The sequence below is a fragment of the Chelonia mydas genome, chromosome 11, assembly GCF_015237465.2.
Source record: "Chelonia mydas isolate rCheMyd1 chromosome 11, rCheMyd1.pri.v2, whole genome shotgun sequence".
Lineage (NCBI taxonomy): Eukaryota > Metazoa > Chordata > Testudines > Cheloniidae > Chelonia > Chelonia mydas.
The window spans coordinates 3,108,644-3,136,177 of record NC_051251.2 but is presented as its reverse complement, the minus strand read 5'-3'; the positions used below and the strand labels follow the sequence as shown (position 1 = coordinate 3,136,177).

Genomic DNA, 27,534 nt, shown 5'->3' with positions numbered 1-27,534 from the left:
GATGGTCCCCATCCCAAAGGGCTTATCAACGGTAATATCTGGGCATTCCCAGCCAGGGGCGAGGCTGGAAAATCCTCCCATGATCTGAGTTTACCAGTTTCCACAGGCACAGCTTCCAAAGGACACGGATGTCTGGCTAAAAGTTCTGCTCTAGGAATTATTCTGGGCCCGTTCTCTGGCCCGTTACCGAGGAGGTCAGACTGGACGTTCACAAAGGGCCCTTCTGGCCTGGGAATCTATCACTCAATGACATGGCGGCGTCTCCATCATTCGGAGATCGGCTCTAGCTCAACCACCAGATATGGGCTGGACACAGGACTCCCTGTCGGAGGTTCTCTGGCCTGGAGGTCAGAATAGACGGACAGAATGGCCCCTTCTGCCTTTGCTCTACGAATCCCCGAGTTCCTGGGCTCTCCAGCTTTGCATGCTGTCAATTGCACAGCCGTAGCTGGAGAAAGACGTGTCCGCCAGGCAAGGACAAGGCTCTGCGGTTTCTACCCCTGGCTCTGCCACTGACTCCCTGGGTGACTATGTGCCTCAGTTTCCCTAGCTGTAAAACGCATGCCTACCTCCCAGGAGGATTCAATATAGCACACAAAGACAGCTAAGGACAGGGGGGCCTCCTTGCCTGCATCTCCCCTTGATGTGCTGATGTGGGGAGCGGGCAGCCCAGCCCCTCCTTGTGCCTTCCAGCCTGGAGGGATCTGCCCGCAGGATTAGGCTTTCATGCCCGACAGGAGGGTTTTGCTCCCGCTTTGTTCTGTCGGGAGTGGCAGGGAGCCAGGCTCTGGCAGGTTTCACAGCCCCGCTGCTCTGCCTCAAGGTTTGGGATCAAAGGGGCGTCAGCCGCTCCGGCAGAGACAGAGAGAGGGGTCGAGGTCTCAGCTGGGAATGAAAGCGGCTCTGTAGCTGCACCAGGGAGGCTTCGCAGGCCAGTCTCGGAGGGTGGGGGAAAAACAGCCTTGAATAAGGGGGAGCTCCCCCCCCCACACGCACCCACACAACCCCAGCCAGAAGGGAGCAGTGATTTGTAAGCACGTAAAAATTCCCAGAACCGCGCTGACCCCTGGCCTCGCTGCCGAGGGTTGGCCGCTCGCCGGCCGCGGGGACAGCCTTACATGGGCATCTGCAGCAGCTTAATGCTTCCCAGATGAGGCACTGTGCGTCGGGCCCGAATTAGCATCCCTGGCTGCTCCCCCGGCCCCGCACCCCCTTCGCCGCAGGGCCAGGAGCCCCGTGCCCCACAGGGTGAAGGGGGGAGAGCGCTGGCCGGCAGCCTCCTGCGCGCGGCCCCCCCTTGCTGGCCCAAATCCACACACACACACACACACACACACACACAGCGAGCCAGGTCCTCCCAGGGCGCGGGAACGGCCCCGACCCTCGAGCGGAGGAAGCATTGCCTCTGGGGGGGTGATGGGGGGGGGAGGTGCCAGGTGGTCTCTGTGCGACAGACACGAGGGGGCAACAATGCACAACTCCAGCTGGCACAGTACAGCCCCTTCCCGGCCCATCCCTGCCCCGCCCCCCCGACACACACTCACACTCGCACCCCCCTGCACTCCCCTCCCCCATCCTCGCCCCCCCCCACACCCCCACTCCCTGCCCCTCCCCTCCCTGTCACACTCCCCCCGCACAGTCACACACACACCCCGCTCCCCTCCCCGTCACACTCGCTAACCCATCTCGAATAGCAGCGTGGCCACTGCGGCTGACCGGCAGGACAGGCTGGCCACCCCCAGTCCCATCCCACCCAAGGCCCAAGGCTGGACTTGGGGCAGCCAGCCCCTCCCCACACTCGTGCTGGGGACGTCTCCTTGGCCGGACAGCCCCTCGGGGAGCGGGGGGCCGCGGGGATGCTCCCACAGGTGAAGTCACGCGGGCTGCAAGCGGGGGGCTGCAGCCCCCGCTGACAAAGGGGAAGTGCCCCTGTCCTGCGTGGCTCGCCATGGCACTGCGAGCGCAGCCCAGGTCTGGGACGGCAGCTACCAAGCCCCTCGGGCTGGGCTTCGAGCCAGACTGGGGCTGCAGGGGGCAGGGGAGCTGCCGGGTAAAACACGCTGAGGGGGCAGGGGGCGACTTTAGTCCATGCCCCAGCTCCCCGCTTCCCCAGCAGGGCCCAGGGGCTTCCACAGAACGTGCCGTCCTTTTGAGCTCTCCCATACAAGGCCCACCAGCTGCAGGCACCTCCAGCCCGCGATGCCAGGTCTGCCCGCCGGAGCTCAGGCGGGGTGCGGCGCTACAGAAACCACAGGGATTTCACCTCGCCAGGGGACTAGCTGGAGTCTCTCTGTCTGGGCGTTAGAGTCTCCAGTTCCTTCTGGGGCCTACACGGAGAGGGAGAGTTTGTACCGGTCCGATTGGTTCTGTTCACGCCCCGGCCATCAGCAGCACTGCAGGGACAGGCCAGACCCCAGCCTCCTGCTAGCTTTAAGATCCCCAGTGTTCAGGGCAACACCTCAAGAGCTTTCCCCCAAGCTTTGGGCACCGTGTTTCGGTCCTGGACAAACGGGAGAGTGCCAAGAGGAAGGCAACAGGACGAATGGCCTCAAGAGGAAGGTCCTCAAATAGGACTCAGGGGAGCCAGCTTCAATTCCAGTCTCTGCCACCGCTTCTCCGTGTGACCTTGGCCTCATCACCTGATCTCACCATGCCTCCATTTCAGACATTGCCGAGTGCAATGGGTCCAGGATCTAAACGGCAGCCTCTGTGAACCACCGGGATACGTGTAACAGCTCCCCCTCCCCCCCGAATGCTAACACGTTTTGCAAGGAGAGGGCAAGTGACCTGGACGTGCCGAGCCAGGGGGTGGAATTCTGCCGGGACAGCTGCCTACAAACACGCAGCAGGGACCTGACAAAGACAGGGATCATCTCTGCTTATGAGCAGCCCAGGGCAGAACAAGAGGTCACGGGACTTGGGCTGCAGGACGGGAGTTTAGATGAAATATTTAGGAAAGAACATGAAATTGCTAAGAATAGCCCGGGCGAAGGGACGGGCTGCCAGGGAGGGCGTGGAACGGCCGCCAGGACAGAACAAACACCAGGCAATCCGGGAGGGTTGAGGAATCATTAAAATGACCCTGCAGGTGGCTTTCCACAGGTCTGATCAGCAACTCCCCCCATCTCCCTGCTTCCTGAGCCCTCGGCAAGGGATCAGGGCCCACGGGCTGTGTCTGCCGACAACGGCCCATCCCCAGTGGCACTGCCTCCAGACGAGCACCCCCATCGGCCACACACAGCACTTGGGGAGACAGGACACGGAGCGAACAGGGCCAGAGACGGGGATCCCTTCCGAACCCCCCGCATCCTGGGTCTGGCCGGATGCCTGCCCTGCTGACACCCCTGGCGGGGAGAAAGGCTGCAGGGCTGTCGGGCCAGCATTCAACAAGACGCAGCCGAAGGGAGACGAGACCCCTCAGATGAGGTTTGCGCTGGGGAGGGGGCTGGCAAGGGCCTCCCGGCGCTGCAATGCCCAAGCCGTTCATGGCACAGGAGCCCACGTGGGCCCTTACCAAGGCCGTGTGCGGCATCCACCCTGTCCCTCTGTTTATCCAGCTAAGGAGCTGCTCAGTTGTCTCAAACCTCTGCCCCCCTCGGATCCTGCTAAAGCTTTTCTCCATCCCCACCCCCCCGTTTTTAACAAAGCCTTCTGCCTCCCCACCTGTCCCACACATGCACTCAGCCTCCTGCTATCCTTGTGTTTCAGTGTCATCCATCACCTTGGCACCAAGGAAGTGTTGTGCACCATTCAGCAGCTGCTGGGCTCCACCCCAGAGGGGCTGCACCTCCCGAGCGAAGAAGGGGCTATCTGCACAGTACATGTCTCTACTGCAGCCTTTACTGTTCTGCCCATGCAAAATTAAAGGCCACAACGTTCTGTGTCCTGAGAGAGGCCTAAAAGCCCCTCAGCCGTAACAGCGCTCTGGCCCCACTCACAGTTCAGACTGGGCGAACCGGTGCGGCTGAAAACGAGAACCGATCCAAGGCTCCAAACTCCCACTGAATCGGCGCTTTGCAGCTGCTCTGACCCAGACCACTGCAGACAGAATAGGAACCGACCAGAAACCCCAAACCCTGCTTGGGTTCTGTGACGGGGCAGGGAGTGGGGAGGACTGACCTGGGGATGTCACAGGGGAGTTTTACTGGGACTGTCGGCATTGGGGATGGGATAGCAGGGGGTGACTTCACTTGAGGGACGATACCTAAGCCTGTCACCTGAGCCAGGAGGGGGGGTGGGGCCAGGTGACACCTTTGCCTGGGAAACTGGACAAAGGCTGGAGGAGGAACCGGGGGGAAGGCTGGCCTGCGTGAGGTGAGTCGGCTGGAGGGGGTTTCAGTTTGGAGCGGTCTGGGGAAACGGAGGGAGCCCCAAGGCTGGGGTCTAAGCTCCCTGCCCCCCAGAGGGACCTGACTGAGGGGTCCCGGTTGTATCTACAAGCTCTGTTTGGAACTGTGTTCCTGTCATCTAAGAAACCTTCCGTTTTACTGGCTGGCTGAGAGTTACAGGGAATCGCAGGAAGAGGGGGGTTCAGGCCCTGACTCCCCCAGACGCCATGACAGGTTCTGAATCACGCTCAGATGCAAAATAATCAGGCTGGAGAGGAACAGTTTGTTTTCCAGGGCCTGGCTGGGAGCAGGCGTGAAAATGCTGACATCTCCAAGTCAGCAGAGCCCAAAGGAATTGGGAGAGGTCCGAAAGCAGCCACATTTCAGCCTCTTCATCTGAATTCACACGTTTCCGAAGTTCCCTGGTCACTACTGACAACATAATGACTGCATACTGCCCTCCACCCACCTCTGCCCCACTGCCAGCGATGCAATGGACAGATCATTTCGCCCTTGGGGAGTCCCACGCGGAAGAACGCTAACACGCAGCAGAGCGCTTGGGAAATGGAATTCTTCCAGCCTCCTGGCAGAGCGACTCCAGAGCCCCACTTTTGCCAACTTTCTATGGCACAAACCCATCCAAATGTTGCTGTTCACGCTCTGGATCTCTGTCCGGGAGAGAGGCTCCAGGCTGACAGCATCATTGACTGCGGCAGCTCTGGAAACCTCTCCAAGTTAGAGCCGCTGCTGGATTGTTCCATGGCCGTTCGATGTAGCAGACCTCGCCTGTCAGAACCCATGTACCCTGTTCTCTAGAGCGCCTCTCCCACGCTCGGCACCGCAGTATTCACGGAGCCAGTTACAGCAGACGGTGTTCAACCATACAAAGAAGCTTCCACACCGCTTGAACCCCAGCTTGGTCTGCGGTCTCCCTAATGTTTACCAGGGGCCACGCCCTGCCTGCAATTCTGTACAGCACAGAGACACCTAGTGGTCGAATAATGCATTGCAAGTAAATATGATCCCACTGCTTCTTCTCTGCAAGTGATGACGTCCAGCACGCGAGGGGGAGCGTTCCCGGCCCGGGTCGAGAGCCGGCGAGGACGATAAAGGGGATTGGGTGGTGAGGCCACTGGACGCAGACAGAGCCTGGGGCTCTCTCTGGCTCTCCAGCTCCCAGCCTGCACTGCCCAGCGTCACCACTAGGGGTGTCCCTAAATCCCGCTCATGCCGGGACAGCGGAGCGCACCACACAGCGCTCTCTCCGGGTGCATGGTTCAAGGCCGCATTTCAGGACGGGGATTTGAGACACGACATGGGGAGGGAAAGGGGTGCAGCGAAGGGAAGGATTTTATGAGGCAGTGTAAAGCACCCGGAGGCACCAGTGGCTCCAAGGTAGAGCCCCGGCTCATCTGCTCGTGCAGGGATCTCTCCTGGGAGCAGCCACCGCAAAGAGGTTTAGCATTCCCTGTGTCTGGCCAGGTCAGAAATGCCACCTGAGTGAACGCGGCTCTCTCTCGAGGGACTCCGCTATCCCCAAGCGGGGTGAGCCGCCCACGCCGTGTGAACAGCCCTGCCGTGAGCCGTGGCGTGCAGCCCAGCCCTCAGAGGAGACCCTACAATAACAAAACAAGCGTGTGTGGCCCTCGGGGGCCACCCTGCAATCACAAGCCAGCATGTGCGGCGCAGCCACCGACAAGCCCCGTCCTCGCCACCAGCCCTACCAGGACAAACCGGGGGTGGCTGGATCTCATCCGACGACCATTCTCATGAGGGTGGGCAAGGATATTGGAGAGCTGGAGAGCTCAGGGGAATGAGGGGAAGACTTTTGTCCCCCAGGGCCTGATTCTGATCTCACTCGCGCAGGCGCAAGAGGGGAGAGATCCACATCCCAAACCACCCCACCCCACCACTGGCACCAACGGGGCCCTTTGTTACTCAGCAGAGGCACCGAGGCCTAGGAGAGCTCTGGAGGCTGCCGGCCCCTCCCCTCCCTAGCAGGGGGTCCCTCCAGGTCAGGGCAGCCGTGGGAAGAGCTGATCTATAATGAACTTCATCAGGCCCCTGGAAAAGGACTCGGATTCCTTCCACACCGAGGCGGATTCCTTCCCCGGGAGCAAAAACGTCCAGCGTCTCGGCAAGCGACAGCCCTGGTGCCCCAAGACCCGGGCCTGGTGTTTTACAACCAGCCACAGGAAGTTTCACCGTAACATTGACCAGATGGCAGCAATTTGAGCAATCAAGGGCTGAATGCATTTGGAGCGGGCTTGAAGGAAACAGCTCTCTGGTGGGGGCCGGGGCAGGGGGGGTCTCAGCAGCTCCGACACCAGGAATGCAGGGAGGGAAGGATGCCTGAAGCCTGAGGTAAGCCTTATTAATAGTACAGGCCAATTTGCCGGTGACTGTAAGCAACGAAGGAGTCCCTCCCCCAACCCTCTGTGCGGTTCAGTGTCTATCAGCGCGTCATGCAGACGACAAGTCCAATTCCATCCTGTGCAGTACTCCCCTCCGATCTCCGGGGGGCGCCACTCCCCTCCAGTTCACACGGCGGGCCTCATTCCCCCACGCCGCCTGGCCTTGCACGATTTTATCACGAGCCTCGTGATGCATGCTGCTTTTCCTAAAGCCCCAGTTCCCGGACCCAGGGATTACCAGAAAATCGCAGCTTTCATTTAAAAAAAAGGAGAAAAAAAACATTTTTAGCCCTTGTGGTTTTGGGGGAAAAGGTCAAGACCGTGACCTGCAAGGACGACACCACCAGAAAACGAACAAGAACCTAAAAGCCATGTATTTTTTTTAAAAAGAAAAAATCTCATGGTTTTTAAGCCAATCTCGGGATTTTGGAGGTCTTGTGGTCGGCAGTGCTGCAGATTAGGATTTCAAGGTGCAGCAACAGATTAAGTTGACTCGACTCGATCTAATCAACTCCTTCTACTCTACACAGCAGGTGTACGAAGGGGCTAGCTGTCCGAAGACCTCAGCTCCCTGCCTTTGCAGCGACAGCGGTGCTCGGCCATCGCTCGAATCGTCCGCCCTACGGAGCCCTCTGCATGCAAAAAGGAGAGAGGAAAAGATTGTGCCCAAGTCCCCAGGTTTCAGCCGTCTCCCAAGGGACACAAATCCTGCAGTCGCTTGGGCTGGAAGGCATCTCCCCTCGGGGCATCGAACACACCTGGGTTGAAAAGGCTGCAACCAGCCGTGACTTTAACCCACCGCCCTGCTCGTGGGGACTACAAGTCCCAACATGCAGTGCTCCATCCTGAGCTGAGCAGTGCGTTGCATGCTGGGAACTGTAGTCTCTGCTGGTTGCATCCCTGGCCCTGCTCCTCCAAGGATTTCAAAGCACCTCACAAGTCTTCAATGTGTGCGTGGACACAGCCCTCTCTGCGTGCGACCCTCTGGGGCCAACGAGACGCTGAGCCTGGCAAAGTGCAGGCGCGGCTTCTGAAATGCAGAGATACCTGCCTCACTAAGGGCCCTTTGGCCCCCCATCCCCGGAGCATCCGAGCACCTCATTGTGCGACGTATCTAACCTCACAACCCCGCCCCCCCCAACCCGGTGAGGCAGGACGGGCTGCTATCCCCATTGCAGAGCCAGGGACGGGAGACGCGGCAAGACCACCCGACACCCATCCGCCAGTTCTCCTGCAACCCGCTGTGCAGCAACCCCCCACCCGCAATACGAGAGCGCACGCTTCGGACCGGGTCTGCAGACTGCAGCGTGGATGCGTCAGCGCGTTGCAAAGCCCGGGTTCCCGGTGCCGTGTGGACGCTCGAACCCGGGCTTGGGAACACGAGTCCCACAGATCCGGGCTTTGCTTGCAGCGCCGGCATGCCCGGAGCGGCCGACCCAAGGTCACAGCACAGTGTGGCGGAGCAGGGCTTGAACCTAGATCTCCCAAGTTCCCCAGCCCAGTGGCTGGGCCTGTTCTTTCAGGCCGTGGCTGGCTGTGGCTGGCTTTGCCCCCGCTCCTCCCTGCTGCAAAGGTCTCTAATGGACGCCCCCACCTAACGCACAGGGAACTGGGGATGAATTCCCAATGGTAACTTTGCACCCATCCATCTGGCCTGCGGAGCGGCGACTCGCAAGGCTCGTCTCTGCACCGTTTGCTGGCTGGGAACGTACACAGCGGGCCGGCCGTCCCCCAGGGCCGAGCATATTCTGTGCGGCAGGCGTCACCTCAAGAACTCTGCCCCATTCCCCCGCCTTTGCCGCTGGTTCATAGGCGCAGCCCTCTCCGAGAGCGCCGGCCAAACCTCTTCTGCTTCAGAGCAAACAGAACCCACCGGCCAGGGGATCGGCCAGGTGATCGGCCTGGGCTGGTGCTTTTTAAAGGGGCGCTGCCGTGGCTGGACCTTGTGAGGGGGAAAGACGCTGCGTCAGGACACAGCTGGTCCAGGGTCCAGTCCTGATTCCACCACCGCCCCCCTGCGGGACCGCGGGAGCATAACCAGCCGCCTCCGAGCCTCGGGCCTCCTCCTTCCTCTCTGTGCGGCGTCTGTGTAGAGCGTGCAGTCTTCGGGGCTGGGATTGGCTCTTGCTCTGCGGTCGTACAGCCCCTTGCACAGTGCGGCCCGGAGCTGCTCCAAGACTAATAATTATGAAGCTAGTAGATCTGTTGGCAATTTTAACTTTTAGGATGGGTCCCCCCTCCCTGCACCAAAAGCAAATGTTCCCCTGCCTCCCCCCAACCCGAAAATACCCAACCTAGTATTAAACTAGAGCAGGGGTTCTCAACCAGAGGTCCTGGGGGGCTGTGAGCAGGGTTCAGGGGGACCGCCAAGCAGGGCTGGCAGTAGACACTCTCGGGCCCAGGGCAGAAAGCCAAAGCCTCGCCACAAGGGACTGCAGCCCGGTGCCCTGAGCCCCACCACCCAGGGCTGAGGCTGAAGCCTGCGGGGCCCCCTGTGGCGTGGGGCCTCGGGCAATTGCCCTGCTGGCTACCCCCTAACGCCAGCCCTGGCTCTTATATGCAGAAACCCAGTTGTTGTGGCACAGCTGGGCCAGGGAGTTTTTATGGCGAGGGACGGGGGGGGGGCTCAAAGAAGAACTAGAGAACGCTGCCCACGCACCTGAGAATGGTACAAACCGCCCAGGTGCCAGTCCAGCGTTTAAGGAGTTTTTTTAAAGGCACTCTTTGGTTTTTTCAGTGGTTGCTGTTTAATTGTTTCTTGGCAGCCCCAGTGATGGATTTACCAAAAATAAAACGACTCCAGCCCTTTCCAGGGCTGCAGCACCCGCAACCCCAGCGGCCCCGGGCGCTCTGCAAACACCCATTGTTGTTACTGCCCAGCCCCGCTGTGTTATTGTAGGGTCTCCGCGGCACTGGATGCCTGCCATTGAGATTTCCTCCTCTCCTCTTCCTATAGGGTGTAAAATCTCAAGGACGTTTGTGAGGGGAGGAGGGGGAAATAACCTCATCCCCAAGGTCAGGTTTATGTATGTTTTTTTGCTCTGGTCAGGCTAACGAGCGAGACGGAGCCCATCTGGGTAAGCGAGAGCAGCAGCAGCCGCCGCGGTGGATGGGACGCGCTGGTGGCTTGTGGGGGTTTGGAAACGTGACAGCTCAAGGGCTCAGCTGGGGTTTGAAGCCGTAGCCACAGACACCCAAAATGATGGGCTGGCCCGGCCAGGAACATTGGGAGTTTGATTTATTCCACTTGAGCCGCTCCAAGCCAAACCAAAGGGCTGGTATCTCTCCCTCCATCCTCTTCCTCTGATGCCCTCCCGGTGCACTGGGCTACAGTCATGGGCACAGGAGACAGGGGGCGCTGCCCCCCACTCCGGAGAGCTGAACTCGGCAGAGTGCAATAAAGGGGGTCCTGGCCCCTGCCCGTTGGCTCCTGACGGGAGCTGGGTGGCGTAAGCACGGAGGCCCCTTCCCTGCTGGCATGAGGGAGGGGCGGCTGGGCCACTTTTGCAGTCTGTCCGTCACCCACGGCCGCAGGGGCAGCACAGACTGGAGCCTAAGAAGGATGAATTCAAACTGGAACAGGTACAGAGAAGGGCTACTAGGATGATCCGAGGAATGGAAAACTTGTCTTATGAAAGGAGACTCAAGGAGCTTGGCTTGTTTAGCCTAACCAAAAGAAGGTTGAGGGGAGAGATGATCGCTCTCTATAAATATAGCAGAGGGGTAAATACCGGAGAGGGAGAGGAATTATTTCAGCTCAGTCCCAATGTGGACACAAGAACAAATGGATATAAACTGGTCATTGGGAAATTTAGACTTGAAATTAGATGAAGGTTTCTAACCATCAGAGGAGTGAAGTTTTGGAACAGCCTTCCAAGGGAAGCAGCGGGGGCAAAAGATCTATCTGGCTTTAAGATTAAACTCGATAAGTTTATGGAGGAGATGGTATGATGGGATAACATGGTTTTGGTAATTAATCGATCTTTAAATATTCATGGTAAATAGGCCTAATGGCCTGTGATGGGATGTTAGATGGGGTGGGATCTGAGTTACCCAGAAGAGAATTTTCTGTAGTATCTGGCTGGTGAATCTTGCCCACGTGCTCAGAGTTTAGCTGATCGCCATATTTGGGGTCAGGAAGGAATTTTCCTCCAGGGCAGATTGGCAGAGGCCCTGGAGGTTTTTCGCCTTCCTCTCTACCATGGGGCATGGGACACACCGTCCCATGGATGACACCAGCTCCGTTCTCTACATGCTCCGTTTGGCTCCAGAGCGATCATCTGGCACAGAGCGGGGACCCCAGGAGAGAGACACAGCTCGGGGCTTTGCCGCACTAGGGTGGCTCCTGGCAGCTGGAGAAGAGACGTGGGGAGATGCTGTGTCAGACACCACCAGCTTAGTGACTCCCAGGCGCTCTGGCCCCCTCTCCATGGCTAGGTCCTAGCATCACCTGCCCCCTGTCAGCCAACCTGAGGAGATTCCTCCCCTTCTCCCCCCAGCGCCCGACCTCCCCACGCAGCATCCAACAGAGCAAGCAGACGGTGGCTGAGACCCTGTTTCATACCCAGCTCTTCTGTGCCAGCCTCCTCTCCCCCTATGCAAGGATGGGGCCGTCAGGCCCCAGGACCTTCTCCATCAACACCCTTCCATGGAGCAGGGCAACTGGGCCTTATGCGGGCCTGTGCGCTGCGATTCAGAACAGATGCTGTGCACGGCGCTTCCGAGAAGCAGGGGAAACAACTGGGGAGGAGAAGCCCAAGCAGCAGACGAGGAACCCAGAGAAGCCAGAAGGAGCAGCAAGCATCCGAGGACCAGAGGCAGGTGAAGGAGCAGGACAGGGGGCATTGGGAGGCCAGCAGACTAGACTCTTCCTGCACGTCACCCCAAATTTACCTGCTGCATCCACTGCATATTTGCAGCCCGATGAGTTACGGGCGCACGGACTGACGGGCACCCAGGATACACGAATCTGCCCCATGCACCCGGCCTGCAGCTGCACCCTGCCCACATGCCCGCGGGCGGTGCAATGCATGTGCCCCCGAAGGAAAGACGGCACCGGAGCACCAGCAGCGCTCTCCCCCCGTGCCCCGGGGGCAGCCACAAACCCAGACCAGAGAATCAGAGAATATCAGGGTTGGAAGGGACCACAGGAGGTCATCTAGTCCAACCCCCTGCTCAAAGCAGGACCAACACCAACTAAATCATCCCAGCCAGGGCTTTATCAAGCCTGACCTTAAAAACCACTCAGGAAGGAGATTCCACCACCTCCCTAGGTAACGCATTCCAGTGTTTCACCACCCTCCTAGGGAAAAAGTTTTTCCTAATATCCAACCTAAACCTCCCCCACTGCAACTTGAGACCATTGCTCCTTGTTCTGTCATCTGCCACCACTGAGAACTGTCTAGATCCATTCTCATTGGAACCCCCTCTCAGGTAGTTGAAAGCAGCTATCAAATCCCCCCTCATTCTTCTCTTCCGCAGACTAAACAATCCCAGTTCCCTCAGCCTCTCCTCGTAAGTCATGTGTTCCAGCCCCCTGATCATTTTCGTTGCCCTCCACTGGACTCTCTCCAATTTGTCCACACCCCTTCTGTAGTGTGGGGCCCCAACCTGGACACAGTACTTCAGATGAGGCCTCCCCAGCGCCGAATAGATCAGCCAGGCAAGCTCACAGCAGCCCCAGGCTCGAGACCAAGCCATCACCAACCAGCAGCTGATGCCGAGATCAGGGGCCGAGAATCGGCATCTCCACCAGCTCCAACCAGTGACCACTCGAGCAGGCCGGACGGCGCCGGGACAAGAACTCCACTCTAGCGGCCGCGAAGGGGGCACGTCTGCCCAAGCACGCTGGGGAGCTAAGGCAAACCAATTGGAAATGTGTGTGCTTTAAACGTCCAGAGTGAAATCAACAGCAAAAATCCCACTGACCTCCCCAGGGCCAGGATCTCACCGTGCTTTTAGGGGCCGGGGAGCAGGAAAGATCGTTCACCTGCAAAGCAGCAGCCACCTCTGCACAAGGCTCGCTGGGTGCCCAGCGGCAGCTCAGAAAGGAACCACTGTTTGCCGTACGTACAAAGGAAAAGCCCCCGGCGCTGGGAACAGGAGGGATGAGCTTCACTTTCCCCCCTGCGGCAGGAAGCAGCAGCCCAGGACCCCAGCAGCGTTTTGTAACCGGACACTGCAGCCCTGGCAGGACCCCGGAGCGTGTCACCTTGATCGACAATCAGGACCCAAGTGCAGAAACGAAGCCAAGGAGAGCGGAGAGAGGCTCCCCCTCTTCCAGAGTCAGAGCGACTCCAACCCGCCCGGGACCCACGACACAAGGAAACTTTGCTGCACCCCTTCGGAAAGGACGAGGGGGGGCAGCTCCTTACCTTGGCTTCGCATTTCCTGTGACAGGACAGCTTGCACCCTGCGAGAGAGAGAGAAAGAAACCAGGACTCAGTCGGGAGCTCACCTCCCCGGCTCCGAGCGCAGGGAACCGGGCCGGCTTACCCGGGACAGAAACACCAACCCGAACAAACTCTCCAGGCTGCTGCGGGAAACACAGGCGCAGGCCGGGGCGGAGGGCGGGGGGGGAGGAAAGCGAAGCGCCTGGCCCCTAGCCAACAATCGCCTCGGCGGCACAGGTACGCTGGAGCGCGCCAGCCCACAGCAGCAGCCCGGCTCCTCGGGAGGAGACGGAGCCCATTGTGCCGAGCTGCCTGTCGCACTGTCAGAGCCTGCCCCGGGGCTCAGGGTTCGCCTGCCTACCCCTTTTTCTCCCCCTTCCTCTTTCTTTCCTGACTGCACAGCACGCAGGGAGCAGGCCCGGCCCGCCCTCTCGCTCCAGGAGTCATGTTCCTAAGCAGTTCGCTCCAGCAGGAATGTGCGGCCCGGTCCCCTCCTGCCTGTCCTGGCCGGCTGCTCAGCCATCGGCGCTGGGGAGCTGCCTCCCTGCCCCAGGACAGGAAACAAAAAAGAGGAGTTTTCGCGGCCCCCCTGTCTGAGGCCTCTGCGGAGCCCCTCGCCGCAGACCCAGCCGGGCAGGGCAGAGCCCGGGCTTGAGCAGAAGGGGGCCCCCCTCGGAGAGATTTGGGCTGTGGGTGTAGAGCGAAAGCCGGGGTGCGCATGGGGTGCCCATTCGCCATGTGCCGGGCATCCATGACGCCAGACCCGCCTGGCACTTCAGCACCGCCGGCGCTCTTAGACGGGCCCAGCGTGGACGAGCAGGAGGGCTGGGGTCAGGGATTCCCCTCGGGCCCACGCTGCCGAGCGGGGCACAGGTTCCAGTTCCAGGGAGGGCCGGGGCTGGGCTAGCAGGGGGGAGATGGAGGGGAAGCGGCAGAGCTGGGGTACGGGGCGGAGGGAGCGCTGGGCTGGAAAAGCAGGGGGACAGGACCCTCCACCTTCTTGACAAAGGTCATGAGCCAGAAAACGTCACTCCTCTTGGAGCCAGGAGCCCTGGCCTGCCCTGCCAACCCACCAGCCGGGCACGGGGAGCCTGGCCATATCACAACATGGCACTGCCCTGTGACGGGTTGGAGCGAAACGATGCAAGGTCACTGCGGTACCGGACGATGCCACGGCTGGAGAACGCACCATTGTATGCGACGTCCCAGACCTCCCGAGGCTTGCACCAGACAAGAGACAGCCATGGCTCTGGCTGCTGCTGGCCACCTCCAGCAATGCGATGGGCCAAACGGGCCAATTCTCTGAGGGGAGCCCTCCCGGGTGCTCGGCTCTCCAGCTGCTAACTGAGGAGATCCCAGAGATAGGGACGCAACATGCATCTTTCTTGGGGCCCTGCCGGATGGCTTCCTCCAGGGACGCCACCATCCAGTCCTGCTTGGGGAGCGCTGGAGACAGGCCAGGTGGTGCAGCCTGCGGCCCCCAGCCCCAGCCTGAGTCACCCCACACAGCCCTTGATGTCCGAGCTGCAGGGTGTGTCTTGGGCCACCCGGGCCATGGCTCAGACCAGGGCTAGCGTCTCCCACGGCCCCGGGCCAAGCCTGGCACTCCGCTAGCATTGCCAGGTATCCAGCTTACATCCAGCCCCTACTTTACCTGCCCTCCCCCACGCCCGCTCCTGCCAGCAGCCAGCCTGCAGCTCACCCCTCATTCTGCACACGATGGGCCCCAGCTGTCCCCGGAGGCGCAATCCCTGTACGATGGGATCCTGAGACCAGGAAAGGCAGTGCCTTAGGGAACCGACCCCACCCCCGCCCATGCAATATGCTCCACGCCAGCCTGAAAGCTGGGGCCCGGCAGGTGAGCTCTTCAGAGCAGGGTGGACACAGCCACACTTCTGCGGTGCTCATCCATCGCCTCTCTCTCGGGACCTCCAGCCACCCTGGAGTCCTGCAGGCCAGCCCCCTGTTCCCCTCGCCCGGTCACACCCTCCTTCTCTTCTCCCACTGAAGGGCCAGAGACCGAGACGCTCCACTCCCTGTTTAGATGATCACAGGCTGGGAAGGGAACGTCTCTCTGCTCCTCAGCCCGCCCATCGCACCCAGGGCCCGTACAAGCACTGCCCAACACTATATCAGAGAAGCCCTGGGTACTTCGATGGTCTCCAACTGCCCATCACCATAGTATCTGGGCGGGGATCCCCCCCCAGATGTGCAGGCAACATGGCTAGAACTCAGGAGACCTGGGGTCAAGTCCCAGCTCTGTGTGACCGTAGGCAAGTCACTTTCACCGCTCTGTGCCTCAGTTTCCCCATTTTACAGGTGGAAACGACACTGAGCTCCTTTGAGCGCTACGGATGAAAAGCACTAAATACATCATATAATATTATATCAGCTAAAACAGCTAAAAAACACCAGGTCTCTGCGTAGCTGCACGGTTGATTTAACATGCCACAAATGGTGCAACCTGCAAACAGAAGCCCCCGATGCAAAGCTGCAAATTCGATATTTGACACAATTTCAAGACTCAGCATCAAGAATGAGAGTCGCCTTCCCAGGCTTCCCTTCTCCAGCCTGATTCGAAACTGAGAGAACATTTGAAAATCCCAGATCTCTTTTTTCCAGCCCGCAGGCTGTGTAATTTACCTTCCCTTTTTTGTGTGTGCAGCTCACTCAGCTAGAGAGCGTGAAACCAGCCAGGTCAGTTTCCTGCCATTCCTCTCTCTAAGACAGGGCTGCAGTGTTTGCATTACAGAACCACCAAGGGACTCCTGCAGGGTCGCTCTGACCTGCAAGGCAGTTGTCTAAGAATGGGATTGGCGAACTCCAGAGACCTGCTCCCAGGCAGATCTGCATGGGGGCGCAGTCCTATTAAAAGCAAGCACGTGTTTCCAGGATCGGGGCCTACAATACACTGGTTTATTCTCAGGTGGTGACATCTTGGCCCAGCTGATGTCAACAGCAAGACGCCAGGCCAGCCATGGGCCCTGCAGAGCTGGCTTGAGTCCAGCCCCTGGCATCACCACACTAGAGTCTGACCGCAGAGTCCAGGAACATGCTGCCGGTCAGCAGGCAGGAAAACCCCCCACATCATGTGAGCGGGAGTCACTGGGCCCTGCCCCGCTGTGCCGCTTCAAGGCAGATCGGCACTTTCAGTCCAAAACGCACCCGATTTGCTGCAGTCCGTCCAGCAAAGCGATCCCTGGGAACCCTTCTGTCCCCATTAGGGATCGAACATCCCTCTAACGCATTCTGTCCCTCTCCCACTTTCCCTCCCTCACACCCAGACCCCAGGCACCGGGGCCCTCGGCACAGAGCAGAGGTGCTGCCCAGGGACCAGGACAGGTCCCAGGCAGACTGAAGTGAACGGCTGGGGCAGGGCAGGGGATATTTTAAAGGGCTTCCCTCCCTCCGCTGCCCCCTCGGGAATACAGTTGAGTGGGATTGCATGGGGCATTCTTCCCTTGCTACACAGCCGTGTCTCACTACCAAGCACAGGCCCTGGCTCTCTGCAGCTGGCCACATCTAGAGGGACGAAGGGTGAGGCATAGGACAAGGATCCAGGACTCCTGGGTTCTCTTCCCAGCTCTGACTCCCTCTGCAGTCTTGGGCACGTCACTTAACTGTTCTGTGCCTCTGTTTCCCCAGCTGTAAAATGGCAGCAGGGCTGTGTCGGAAGCACCTAGAGCTCCTCTCACAAGCCCATTCTCAGAGGCTCGTGGCCCAACCCAACCAGGTATCGCTGAGCCGTGTCCCTCAGCACCCCACGCTCAGCCCGGCAGACCACTGATCTGCACGGTCAACGGGCACAAAGCAGGGCTGGACCCATGGCCGTTGAGCTGCCTGGACACAGCTCAGCTCCCAGGCGTGCGGAGTTCCCTACACCATTGGCACACATGCATGGCCTGCCCTGGCCCCCAAACATGCCCCTGCTGCGTGTGCGTGGGCACACGCCTCTCACGAGCGCCGCGGGCCCATCATCTCGCACCCGCGGCCGGGCCTGCGGCATGTACACACAGGTGCCATGTGCAAACACACCAAGTCCTCCCCCACCGACACCCTCCCGGCACCTGCTGCCTAACTGTCAACGGGACTCGGAGGAGGAAGCCCCATAGACCTCAGGCCCGGGGGAACTGGTTCTCTGGGGCAGGCGGAGCAGGGAGGAGAGGCTGGAGTGACAGCCCGGACAGCTGGCCCGGGGCTGGCCCAGTGCAGAGCTGCGAGGTTGAGGGACTGATCCTGCGCGGACCTCAGAAGGGGCAGGATCAGGCCCCTGGAGAGAGCCCTACGGCGCATTTCCCCAGGGGGCTGTGTCAGTCCCCAGCTCTCTACCCCACGGGGGCATGGGGCTGGCATACGGTGGCGATCCCGCCGGACGGCATTCGAGAATCGCCACATGGCTGAGCTGAGACAGGCTGCCCACGGCTGGGCACAGACAAAGCCGATCATCAGCTGCCGCCCTGTGCACTCCCAGGAGACCCACCAGCTGGGTAAAATACCCACACAACGGGCCAGGTCTCAGCTGGCATGAGCCAGGAGAGCACCAGCAAACCCAGCGCTGGGGGGCTGGCCCACGGCATTCCTGCTGCAGGGGGACCTCCACACCCCCGGGTTTCAGCCCTGTCCTAAACTGGCTGGCGCTCGCATTTCTGAACCCTGCTGTGGATGCCAACACGGCGTAGGCACTGCCCGCCAGCTCTTGGCAAGTCCCAGCAAAGCCCCCGGGCCAGGTAGAGTTCCCCGCCCCCTGCCCCCAAGGGTTTACACTGCAGTTTGCAGCCCTGCCAGAAACAGCATCTGTTCCTTTGATACAACACAGTCATTGTTCCTGGCAGGGAGAGGCGGGGGGGCCTGGCCTGGCCTGTGCTGGACAGGATTCGTTACCTTGGGTTTTCTAACCCAGGGAGACCGGCTGAACTAGGCACTAGTGCGAGACAAAGGACTCCTGGGTGCTCAGCCCCACTCTGGAACCTACCCGCCGGGCACAGTAACACAGCCCACCGCTGCCTCAGTTTCCCCATCGGGGTATGAGAACATTCCCTAAAGGCTGTGAAACACACCCATGGCCGAGAAGGGCAACAGACTGCAAGCTACTCAAACAAGGGAAGGGTTCCCTCTGGGTGTAACTGAAGAGATTTTGGGGGAGGGGGCTCAGTATGCAAAGTACACCCCGCCTCGAACCACATTCCATGCAACACAGGGCTGCGGGGAGCCCCTCCCCAACATTCCCACCCTGCAACACCTGCCCAGCCCCGTCTCCTCCGAACGAGACTCACCTGCCCCCCCTTCCATGCTGGTGGCAGGAAGACCTGGCTATTGGGGGTGGCCTTTTAACCCCATCTCTGCCAGAGCCCGTGGGAAGTCACATTAATAAAGGCCAGGAGGAAAAGACTTTGCACAGTGTCCTTTGAGTCTCTGCCATGACCAGGGACTGTAAAAAGGGCCCTGGGTGTGTGTCATAGGAACAGACAGACCCAGGTCCATCTACCCCCGCATACGGCCTCTAACAGTGGGTTCAGAGAGACGGGTACAAACCCGGCAGTCGCAGATGGGGGATAATCTGCCTTTTGTCTCTACTAGGGATCTGCCCAAGCCCTGAAGCACCAAGATGAAATAACCCTTCTGGAATTTCCACCATCGTTAATTATGCTAACGCTGCATATCCGTTAGGGCCATGTAAATGTCCAGTCCCTCCTTGAATTGTGCGAAGTTCTCGTCCCCAGTGACTTCCCATGGCAGCAAGTGGCCAGGCTAGTTACACACTGTTCCCTTCGGTTGGTTTTGAACTGGCCACTTTTTAAGGTAACTGCGATCTGCCCCCTGCGAGTCTCCGGAGTCTGATCTGAAACTCCTGCTAGATCTCACAGCTGGATTCCCCTCCGGCTCCTGCATCATCCCCATCAGCACTGTGACCGGAGTTATGGGGGGAACAAAGGGGCTGCTGCAGATGGTGCAGGGGGACACAAAGACCCCAGCTTGACTCTCACATCCCAGGGGAATTTTACTGAACTTTTTCATTCTGGGAAATCTGGTTCCATGTTTCCCAAGCATCAGCACAGCTGTGATAAATTAAGGGGGGGTAGCACAGCCAGTTAGCTGTAAAATCCCTCTTAGTAGCTGTTCTCTACTTGCTTTACTTGCAAAGGGTTAAGAAGCCCACAGGCAAAAGGAAGGGAGTGGGCACCTGACCAAAAGAGCCAGTGGGAAGGCTAGAACTTTTTAAAATTGGGAAAAAACTTCCCCTTTGTCTGTTGTTGTTCTCCAGGGAAGAGGGGAACAGGGAGCAGTTATGCTGTGAGAAGCTTTAAGTCAGATATGAAAATCATCAGATCATACCGAGAACTACTTTTAGCAACCCACCTGTGTAAGTAGATCAGGAATGTTTAGAAAGACGCGATCAGGGTTATGGACGCCTCTGTGCTAACCCCAGATGCTTTTGTTTTGCTTGTAACCTTTACGCTGAACCTCAAGAGCGCGATCTTGATGCTTAATTTTTGTAATTGTTTCTTTTAAGATCTAGCAAAAAGCCGAAGTTCCAAATGTATTTCCTTTCTTTTGGGGTTTAATGACATTTACCTTTTTTAAAGAACAGGATTGGATTTTTAGTGTCCCAAGAGGTTTGTGCATATGTTGTTCAATCAGCTGGTGGCAACAGCGGATTTCCTTGGTTTTCTTTCTCAGCTTTTCCCCGGAGGGGGGAGGTGAAAGGGCTTGAGGGTACCCCACAGGAAGGAATTCCCAAGTCTTCCTTCCTGGGTTTCAAGGGGTTTGCACTTGGATGGTGGCAGCATCTGCCCATCCAAGGTCAGAGAGAAGCGGTGACCTTGGGAGTTTAATACCAGCCTGAAGTGGCCAGTATTCATTTTTTTAATCCTTGCAGGGCTCCCACCTTCTGCACTCAAAGTGCCAGAGTGGGGAATCAGCCTTGACAACAGCTAATAATCAGCTCAGTCTTAGACGGAGCTTCTCACCTGCACAGCTGCAAGCACTTTACAAAAGAGAGGAGTAGCATCATACCCATTTTACAGATGGGGAAACTGAGGCACAGAGCAAGGACATGACTTGCCCAAGATCAGCCAGTGGGTCAGTGCCAGAACCTAGCTCTTCTGAGTCTGAGGCAGCATCCACTGGATCACACCGTATAACCAGAGCCGAAGAGACTCTTCCAATCTCAACTGTATTTCAGCCTGTATCTTCCACCACGGGCTGTCTGTCCGACAAGTATTAACAACGGCTGAGCCTGGAGAGGTCCAGAGTGCCTAAGAACCCAAACAGACCGATGCTTCTCAGAATCTCCTCCAGATGCACGCAACTGCCTGAGCCCCCCGGGTCGGAAATCTTGCAGAGAGATGCTTTCTTCTGAGATTTCTAGAAATCCCTTCAGACCATTGGACCGGCAAGTGCAGATGGGGAAAATGGAGGAAAAACTCTGTGTGTGCATGCATACTGGCGTGCGCACATGCGGGTCAGTCATTTTATTTAAGCCGATTCATCGCTCCTTAATCCAGGCCAACTCTCCCCAGGGCACTTTCTTCCCTACACTTTGCTGAACCCAAACCAACAGCCTCACAATCACGAGCCACCCTACGATAACAAACCAGGGTCTGCAAACGCCACCGGTGCACTCAGGAGGAACACTACAATAGCGACACACGGCACCTCCAGCAGCTCCCCGGCGCATCCCACCAGCAACCCTACAACAACACACCGGGAAGTGCAACCACACAACCCAGACCCACAACTTCCAGTGCGGAAGGAAGCGGATTTGCCTTTGAACTTCCAAAGGGGCTGCTGTTATAAGCAAGAGCGAGGATTTTCGATCATGCTATTAAGACCATTCTCTCACCACCATTCTCTCTTTCCAGCTGGCAAAGGAGCACAAGCACCACAGAGTCCCTGACTGGAAAGGGGAGGAGATCGGGAAGGGATCCCTCCCGCCCCATCCCAAAGCTCAGCCCTGCTAGCTGCCCAGTGCCTCGAGATTCTCCTCTCTGGGGTTATTTCCTGGTGCAGCAGGGAACACAGGAAGCCAGCATTGTTGCAGCCTGAATAAGCTTTTCCTTCTCGGCAGAGCCATCGGAAAATGAGCACAGAGCAGGGGTGCACCTGACCGCCCTGATAACAGGGACTTGGCTGGGCCAAGGAGCTTGCGGCTCACTGCCCAGTGACTTCACCTCGCCACAGATCCATATCAGTGGGGCTTGAATTGCGCCGGGGTCTGCCACGGCCAGCTCATATCCTCCTTTCCCTCCGTGCACGTGTTCTTCCGCCTTTATACACATGCCTTGGGCAGCATGTGGGAGAGAGAGAGAGAATGACCTTCCATAGCTGCGGCCCCATCCAGCCTACAGCAAAACCCTTCCCGAAGCACTGCACTCCCTGATGAAATGCAGCCACCTCTGAGGTGGAGCGGAGCCGCTGTTAAACAGCCGCACACAACACACCCGCTTAAGTCAGGAAGCAGAGAACGCCTGCTCCAGCTACAAGAACAGAAGGAATTTAAGTCACAAACATCCCTGCCCCCGCACAAAAAGCATCCAGAGCTCTTTAATGATCACAAGGTCTCAGGCCCTAATCTCATCCAAGAGGAAGCACCGCGCCCGTTGGCATTATACACGGCCCGGCGCTGACTCAGAAAGGCAAACCGGGAAGTACCCCGTGCCGAATGGATAACGTTACTTGCTGCGGTACCAGGGTACCTCCACCTACTCCCTGTATTCCAGCAGCATGTTTAGAGGGCTCGAGCGAGATCCACGTGCCATCGCGTTAGGTGCTGTACATACACAGAGTAAGAGACAGTCCTCACCCTGATGGCAATCTATCATCTACACAGCCAAGACAAGCAGGACGTGATCCCCAGAGAGACTAAGTGACTGGCCCAAGGGCCTGTGGCAGGACCAGATTTTAGCCCCGATCTCCTGAATCCCACTCCAGTGCCTTACCCACCAGGCCAGGCCGGGGCCGATCCATCCTGGCTAGTGCAGTCGGACATGATCATGCCCCGGGCTGGGCAGCACGACATGCGCACAGCTGCTGCAGGTCCCGCGCCCCAAAGGCGGCACATCCTGGCCCACGGCGAATGCCAACAGAACTTCTCTTTTTAACCCTGGCCCTGGGTTTCTCACTAACCAGGCCCTGCACTCGCTGGACACAGATTCCTCTTTCCTTCCCCTGGCCAAGAGAGAGAGGAAAGCTCCAGCCAAAAGTCTGCCAGCCAATCAGCGTGCCCCACAGGCATCTGGAGGTGGGGGGGAGCTGGATCATGCCCTGGGCAATGCCAGCTTTGGAACTGCGACCAGGTGCGTGGGACAGCTGCCGGGCTGGCGGGCTGGGAATTACGCATATTTCGGGGTCAGCTGAGCTCCGGCCCTCTAGCCTAACAAATGCGGAAGTTAATAGCGCCATCTACTGGTGGAAGGGTCATATCAGGTTCTTCTTTATTTGCCTCTTCTTACCCCCAGGGCATTATGGGAGAAGAGGACAAATCATTCTTATTGTTTGTGCCAATTATGTCAAGTTGAGAGGCAGGTGAACAAGTGACGGATCCTGGGGGGGCGAGGTTTAGGTAGCCTTTGTTTGGGATGGGTGGATAACAGTTAAAACGTCGTCCCCACAACCTGCAAAGTCCTGGGAACAGGTGTCCAAAGTTGCTGTAGGTTAGCAGTGGGAATAGTGTGTGACTCTGCAGAAGATTGAGGAGCGGAGGGTAGGGAAGTCTGGTTACTTTTGAGATCTGCTCATTCATTCATTTATTGTTTCTGTGAGTGCATAAAGCCCCCTTGCTGTGGGACCTCTTTGGACGTGGACAGCAGGAGGCTGTTAGTGACAACGTTATTCCAAAGACAGGGGAAAAACAAGACTTGTACAAGGAAAGCAACACACCGCTAACGCCTGCTTAGTTATAAACCGGCACTAAACTCTCCCTTCACTCTGCCACAGGTCTGAATTACTGCCCCTCCTTCACAGCTGGGGAAAGCGAGGTACAAACATGGAAGTGACTTGCCCAGGCCTGCAGGACGAGCCCACCCTGGGTCTTCTCTTCCTGCTTTCCAACCCCGACCTGCTTTTCAACATGCTGGGGGACAGCCGCCGGTACCCCGCCCCCATGCCCGCCACTCGGACACGACAGGGAAACAAATAGTTAAACTGGCTACCATGGGCAGGGGGAGGCACCATCAAATCCATGTGTGAGCTCCCCCTGCCGGCTCCGAGGCAGCACTGAACATGCCAAGACCCCAGTCCTGCCATCGGGGCTCTGTGGGGTCCAACCAGGAGGGTCACACAAGGGGAGAATCGGGGTCTGAAATGTCTCCGCTGACATCAGCCATGGGGACAGCGCCCACCCAAGGGAGTAAGCCACATAGAGCCATGCTGGCTTCCCCCACCTTGCGGGGGGGGCCGTGACAGGGCTCCTCTCCCTTCCTTACCGCTTCTCTGCTTTGATCTCCCCCAGTTCGTGCCAGCTGACAGGGCTGTGCTGCCCACTCCCACCTCCTCAGGGCTCCTGCCCGTCGCCCCAGTGAGCAGCAGGGCTCTGCTCCTGGCAGGACCAGGTCCCTAAATGCAGGGACGGAGCCCAGCTGGCCGCTTAGCGGGGAGGCTGTGGACACCCCTTGCGATCCCATAGCACCTTCCCGCTAGGGATCTCCCAGCACTTCACCACCAGCGGCCAGAGCAAAGATCGCTAGGCCCGGGCATCACCTCGAGCTCAGGGGAGCCGCTCTGGGGATCACACAGCGGTTTCTTGGCCTTGGAGCGAACGGACCCAGCTCCCTCCGGCCAGGCTGCCCAGCGTTGCGCCTAGAGCCCCTGAAATGTCGCGGTCAATCCCCGCCCTGCAGCCGCCCCACCTGCAGGCCTCCTGGTGCCCCTCTGGGTGGGGTGAGGCTGCGCCGGGCACCGTCCTGGCTCCGGGAGCCCGAGGGACCAGCTATGGGGCTCTGAAGGGCACCGAGATCAAGGAGAGAGAGGGGGTCCCACCTCAGTGGGGGTGGGACTGAGCTAATGGGCGGAGGTGGGGTGAGCAAAGGAAAGCACAGGCTGATTCCCAAGCATGAGGCATGAGGCTGAGCATGGGCCCCCCAGAACAGGTCTGAGCTCTGTGACTCCGTGGGGAGAGCAGCCAACAGGGTGAGCTCAGACCTGCCCCCAGCCGTCTGAAGGCAGGGACAGGTCACTTGAGCCAGAGGCCAGGTTGGACGCTGGATCAGCGCCAGGCGGCCCCCCCCAGCTCCGGGGACCCCTGCCCATTCTCCTCTCGGGCAGAGGCTCGACCGGGACCCCCGGCCAGGAACCTCCCCCTTCCGCACGCCTGGAAAAACCATGAAGGAGAAACATTCTGTTCCCACACTCCCGGCCCACGTAGACAGCAGCTCAGCCCCCAAGGAACGGCCCAGGAGAAGGGAGCCCCAGGCAGAGAGAACAGACCCCCTTGCTCCGCTTCAAACAAGAGCTGCAGCTCGGCCCACCTTTCTCCAAGATCTAACTGCCTCTGCGTTCAGTCACACGACACCTGCCAGCCTCTCAGCACTAGGGTCTCCAGTGCAACCTGCACGGATCCCCCTGCCCACCCCTTCGGACTGGGCCCGTCCTCCAGGGATCTGGGCTCGCCCTGACGTCCGGTCAGGACCTTGGCCCACGAGCCCTCTGTGAAATGGCTTTTGGCCCCTCTGGATGCCGGTTCCCTATCGATAACTCAAGGCCGCGCCGTGCTGGGAACCCACAGAAAGGAAACCCCATTCTCCCCAATCCCCCCGCGGTGCCGGAGGGAGGAGCCAGGGCCGAGCTAGGGGGCTCAACTGCCCTGCCCCATGTGGGCCCAGCTGGTTCATCCCCACCCCACCTCCTCTGAGCACCGCCTCCTGCTCTCTCAGCCCCTTCCGCAGGGAGACGGAGCCTCACCCCAGAGAGGGCACACGGCCTGGGGCAAAGGACCCCCCTCCACCCCGGACCCTCCCGGGCTCAGGGCGGGGGCCTTGGATCCCTGCTGGCTGCTCAGTCACTGATGGACAAGGGGATCCACACACCCCAGTCCCCCTGTGCTGGTCACCCCCCACCCCCCCCCAGGGTCCGACTCCCCAGCACCCAATGAAGGCTGGGCATGGCCAAGGTGGTTCTTAGGGGCTGAGCAGCTGGCAAGATCCCTGGGGGGGGTCCCAGCCCAGCACACCACATACGGCCCCTTCCTGCCCCAGAGAGGTGCAGCCCCCTTTATCCAGCGCTGGCCAGCAAGCCGCACCCACAGCTCTTCCTGATGCAGAGTCTTGGGGTGCCATCCTGTGGCCAGCCCGGAGAACTGCAATGGCACCCCACTGAAATCAGCCCCTGCATCAGAGGACAGGCGGGTAGCTAACGTGATGGCTATTTTTACAAAAAAAGAAAAGGAGTACTTGTGGCACCTTAGAGACTAACCAGTTTATTTGAGCATGAGCTTTCGTGAGCTACAGCTCACTTCATCGGATGCATAGCTCACGAAAGCTCATGCTCAAATAAACTGGTTAGTCTCTAAGGTGCCACAAGTACTCCTTTTCTTTTTACGAATACAGACTAACACGGCTGTTACTCTGAAACCTATTTTTACAAAAGGCTCCAGAGGCGAATCTGGCACTCACAGGCCGGTGAGCCTCACCTCAATGCCAGACAAAGCCGCTGAAACCATGGTAAAGGGCTGAATTATCCGAAACGTAGCTAAACACAATCTATTGGGGAAGAGTCAACACCGTCTGTGTCAAGGGAAATCACGCCCCACCGGTCTATTAGAATTCTTTGAGGGGGACAATAAACATGTGGCCAAGGATGATCCAAAGGATCGTCTAGTGTACCTGGAAGTTCAGAAAGCCTTGACAAGGTCTCTGAAGCAAAGTAAGCATGTGTGCGATAAGAGGGAAGGTCCTCTCGTGGATCAGTAACTGGTTACAAGACAAGAAACAAAGGGTAGGAATAAGTGGTCAGTTTTTACAGTGGAGAGAGGTAAACAGTGGGGTCCCCCAGGGGTCTGTACTGGGACTAGTGCTGTTCAACGTATTCATAAATGATCTGGGGAAAGGGGTGAACAGCGTAGTGGCAAAGTTTGCAGACGATACAAAATTATTCAAGATCGCGAAGTCCAAAGCAGACTGTGAAGAGTTGCAAAGGGATCTCACCAAACCGGGTGACTGGGCAAGAAAATGGCAGATGAAATTCAACATTGATAAGTGCAAAATAACACACGTCGGAAAACATAATCCCAACTCTACACGTCCAAGGACGGGGACTGAATTAGCCATGACCACCCAAGAAAGAGATCTTGGAGTCACTGTGAGTGGTCCTCCGAAAACTTCAGCTCAATGGGCAGCAGCAGTCAAAAAGGCTGGCAGTGTGCTAGGAAGAACTAGGAAAGGGACAGAAAATAAGACAGAACATTTCATTGCCTGTGGAACTCATTGACAGGGGATGGTGTGAAGGCCAAAAGTGTCACCGATGCTCCCAGGCATGTGGCAGTGCCCCGTGGCCCCGTGGGAGTCTGGCGCCCCGCCCCGGACGGAGCTTGCTCCCTCCTTAGCCCCTCAGATTACACCACCAGCCTGGCTGTGAACCCGGCTCTCCTCCCTTGGGAATTGGGCTGAGACCTCCCCCGCTCATCTCATGGCAGGCCACCCGGTGGGCGCCACACAGCACCAGCTTGGCTCAGTCCACTCCCCAGTCGCGTCGGAGCCTGTGAACTCACCTCGGCAGGTGCTGCCCTCCCGCGTGATCGCCTGCCCGCAGATCCCACATGGCTTCACCTTCTTGAAGCTCTTCACCTTGAACGTGTGGGAGGAGGGGGCTTCCAGGTCCTCGGGCTGTGGGGGGGCAGAAAGGAGAGCGGTCAGTCACCCGCAGCTGGGCTCCAACCTGCTCAGCCCCCCCGGCCCCTGCAACCAGCAACGGGCTGAGCACCGCAGACATCGGAGTCCCAGCGCTCGACCTAGCCTTTGCCACTGCCTCGTCAGCAGCCCTGGGCAAGTCACTTCACCACCCCATGCCTCAGTTTCCCCTCTAGTAGCACAATGGATTGGCTCCCATTCCTGCAGAATAAACACAGCTCAACAGCAGGTGCAAACTGGTGCAGCTCTGCTGGGCTGAGTGGAAGACGCTGATTTGCACCAGCTGAGCATCTGCCCCATGCCCCCCCCCCCCCAGTGTTCAGGTAAGCGTGAAGTCTGACCCCCAGGAGGATAGGTCGATCCCAAGAATAAGAAAAAGGCAACACCACTGAACAGCAGGGTCAGAGGGAATCACTTGTTTATGCAACACAATTAACCTGTGGAACTCACTGCTACATGAGGAAAAGATTACAGGCCAAATCCTCAGCAGGTGTAAATGGGCATAGCGCTAGCTCTGGGGAACTGCTCTGTCTTCTGGCCACACCCATCCCCCCAGCTC

General features: G+C 58.5%; 1 protein-coding gene and 1 long non-coding RNA gene across 12 annotated transcripts in view; both read right to left on the bottom strand.

Annotated features, from left to right (window-relative positions):
* TNS1 (tensin 1) overlaps positions 1-27,534 on the bottom strand; it is a 283,525-nt gene that overhangs the window by 215,791 nt on the left and 40,200 nt on the right. For all 11 annotated transcript variants that reach the window (XM_043525426.1, XM_043525423.1, XM_043525425.1 and 8 more), the window contains exons 2-3: positions 26,837-26,951; positions 13,117-13,154 (exon numbers count right to left, since the gene is read on the bottom strand). In XM_043525426.1, the coding sequence (XP_043381361.1) occupies positions 13,117-13,154; positions 26,837-26,951 (153 nt within the window). The remainder of the gene's footprint in view (positions 1-13,116; positions 13,155-26,836; positions 26,952-27,534) is intronic.
* On the bottom strand, positions 7,098-8,504 carry LOC122462394. Its single transcript, XR_006284908.1, has 2 exons — positions 8,346-8,504; positions 7,098-7,374 (listed from the first exon to the last, which is right to left on the bottom strand). It is a non-coding gene; the product is annotated as an uncharacterized LOC122462394 (long non-coding RNA).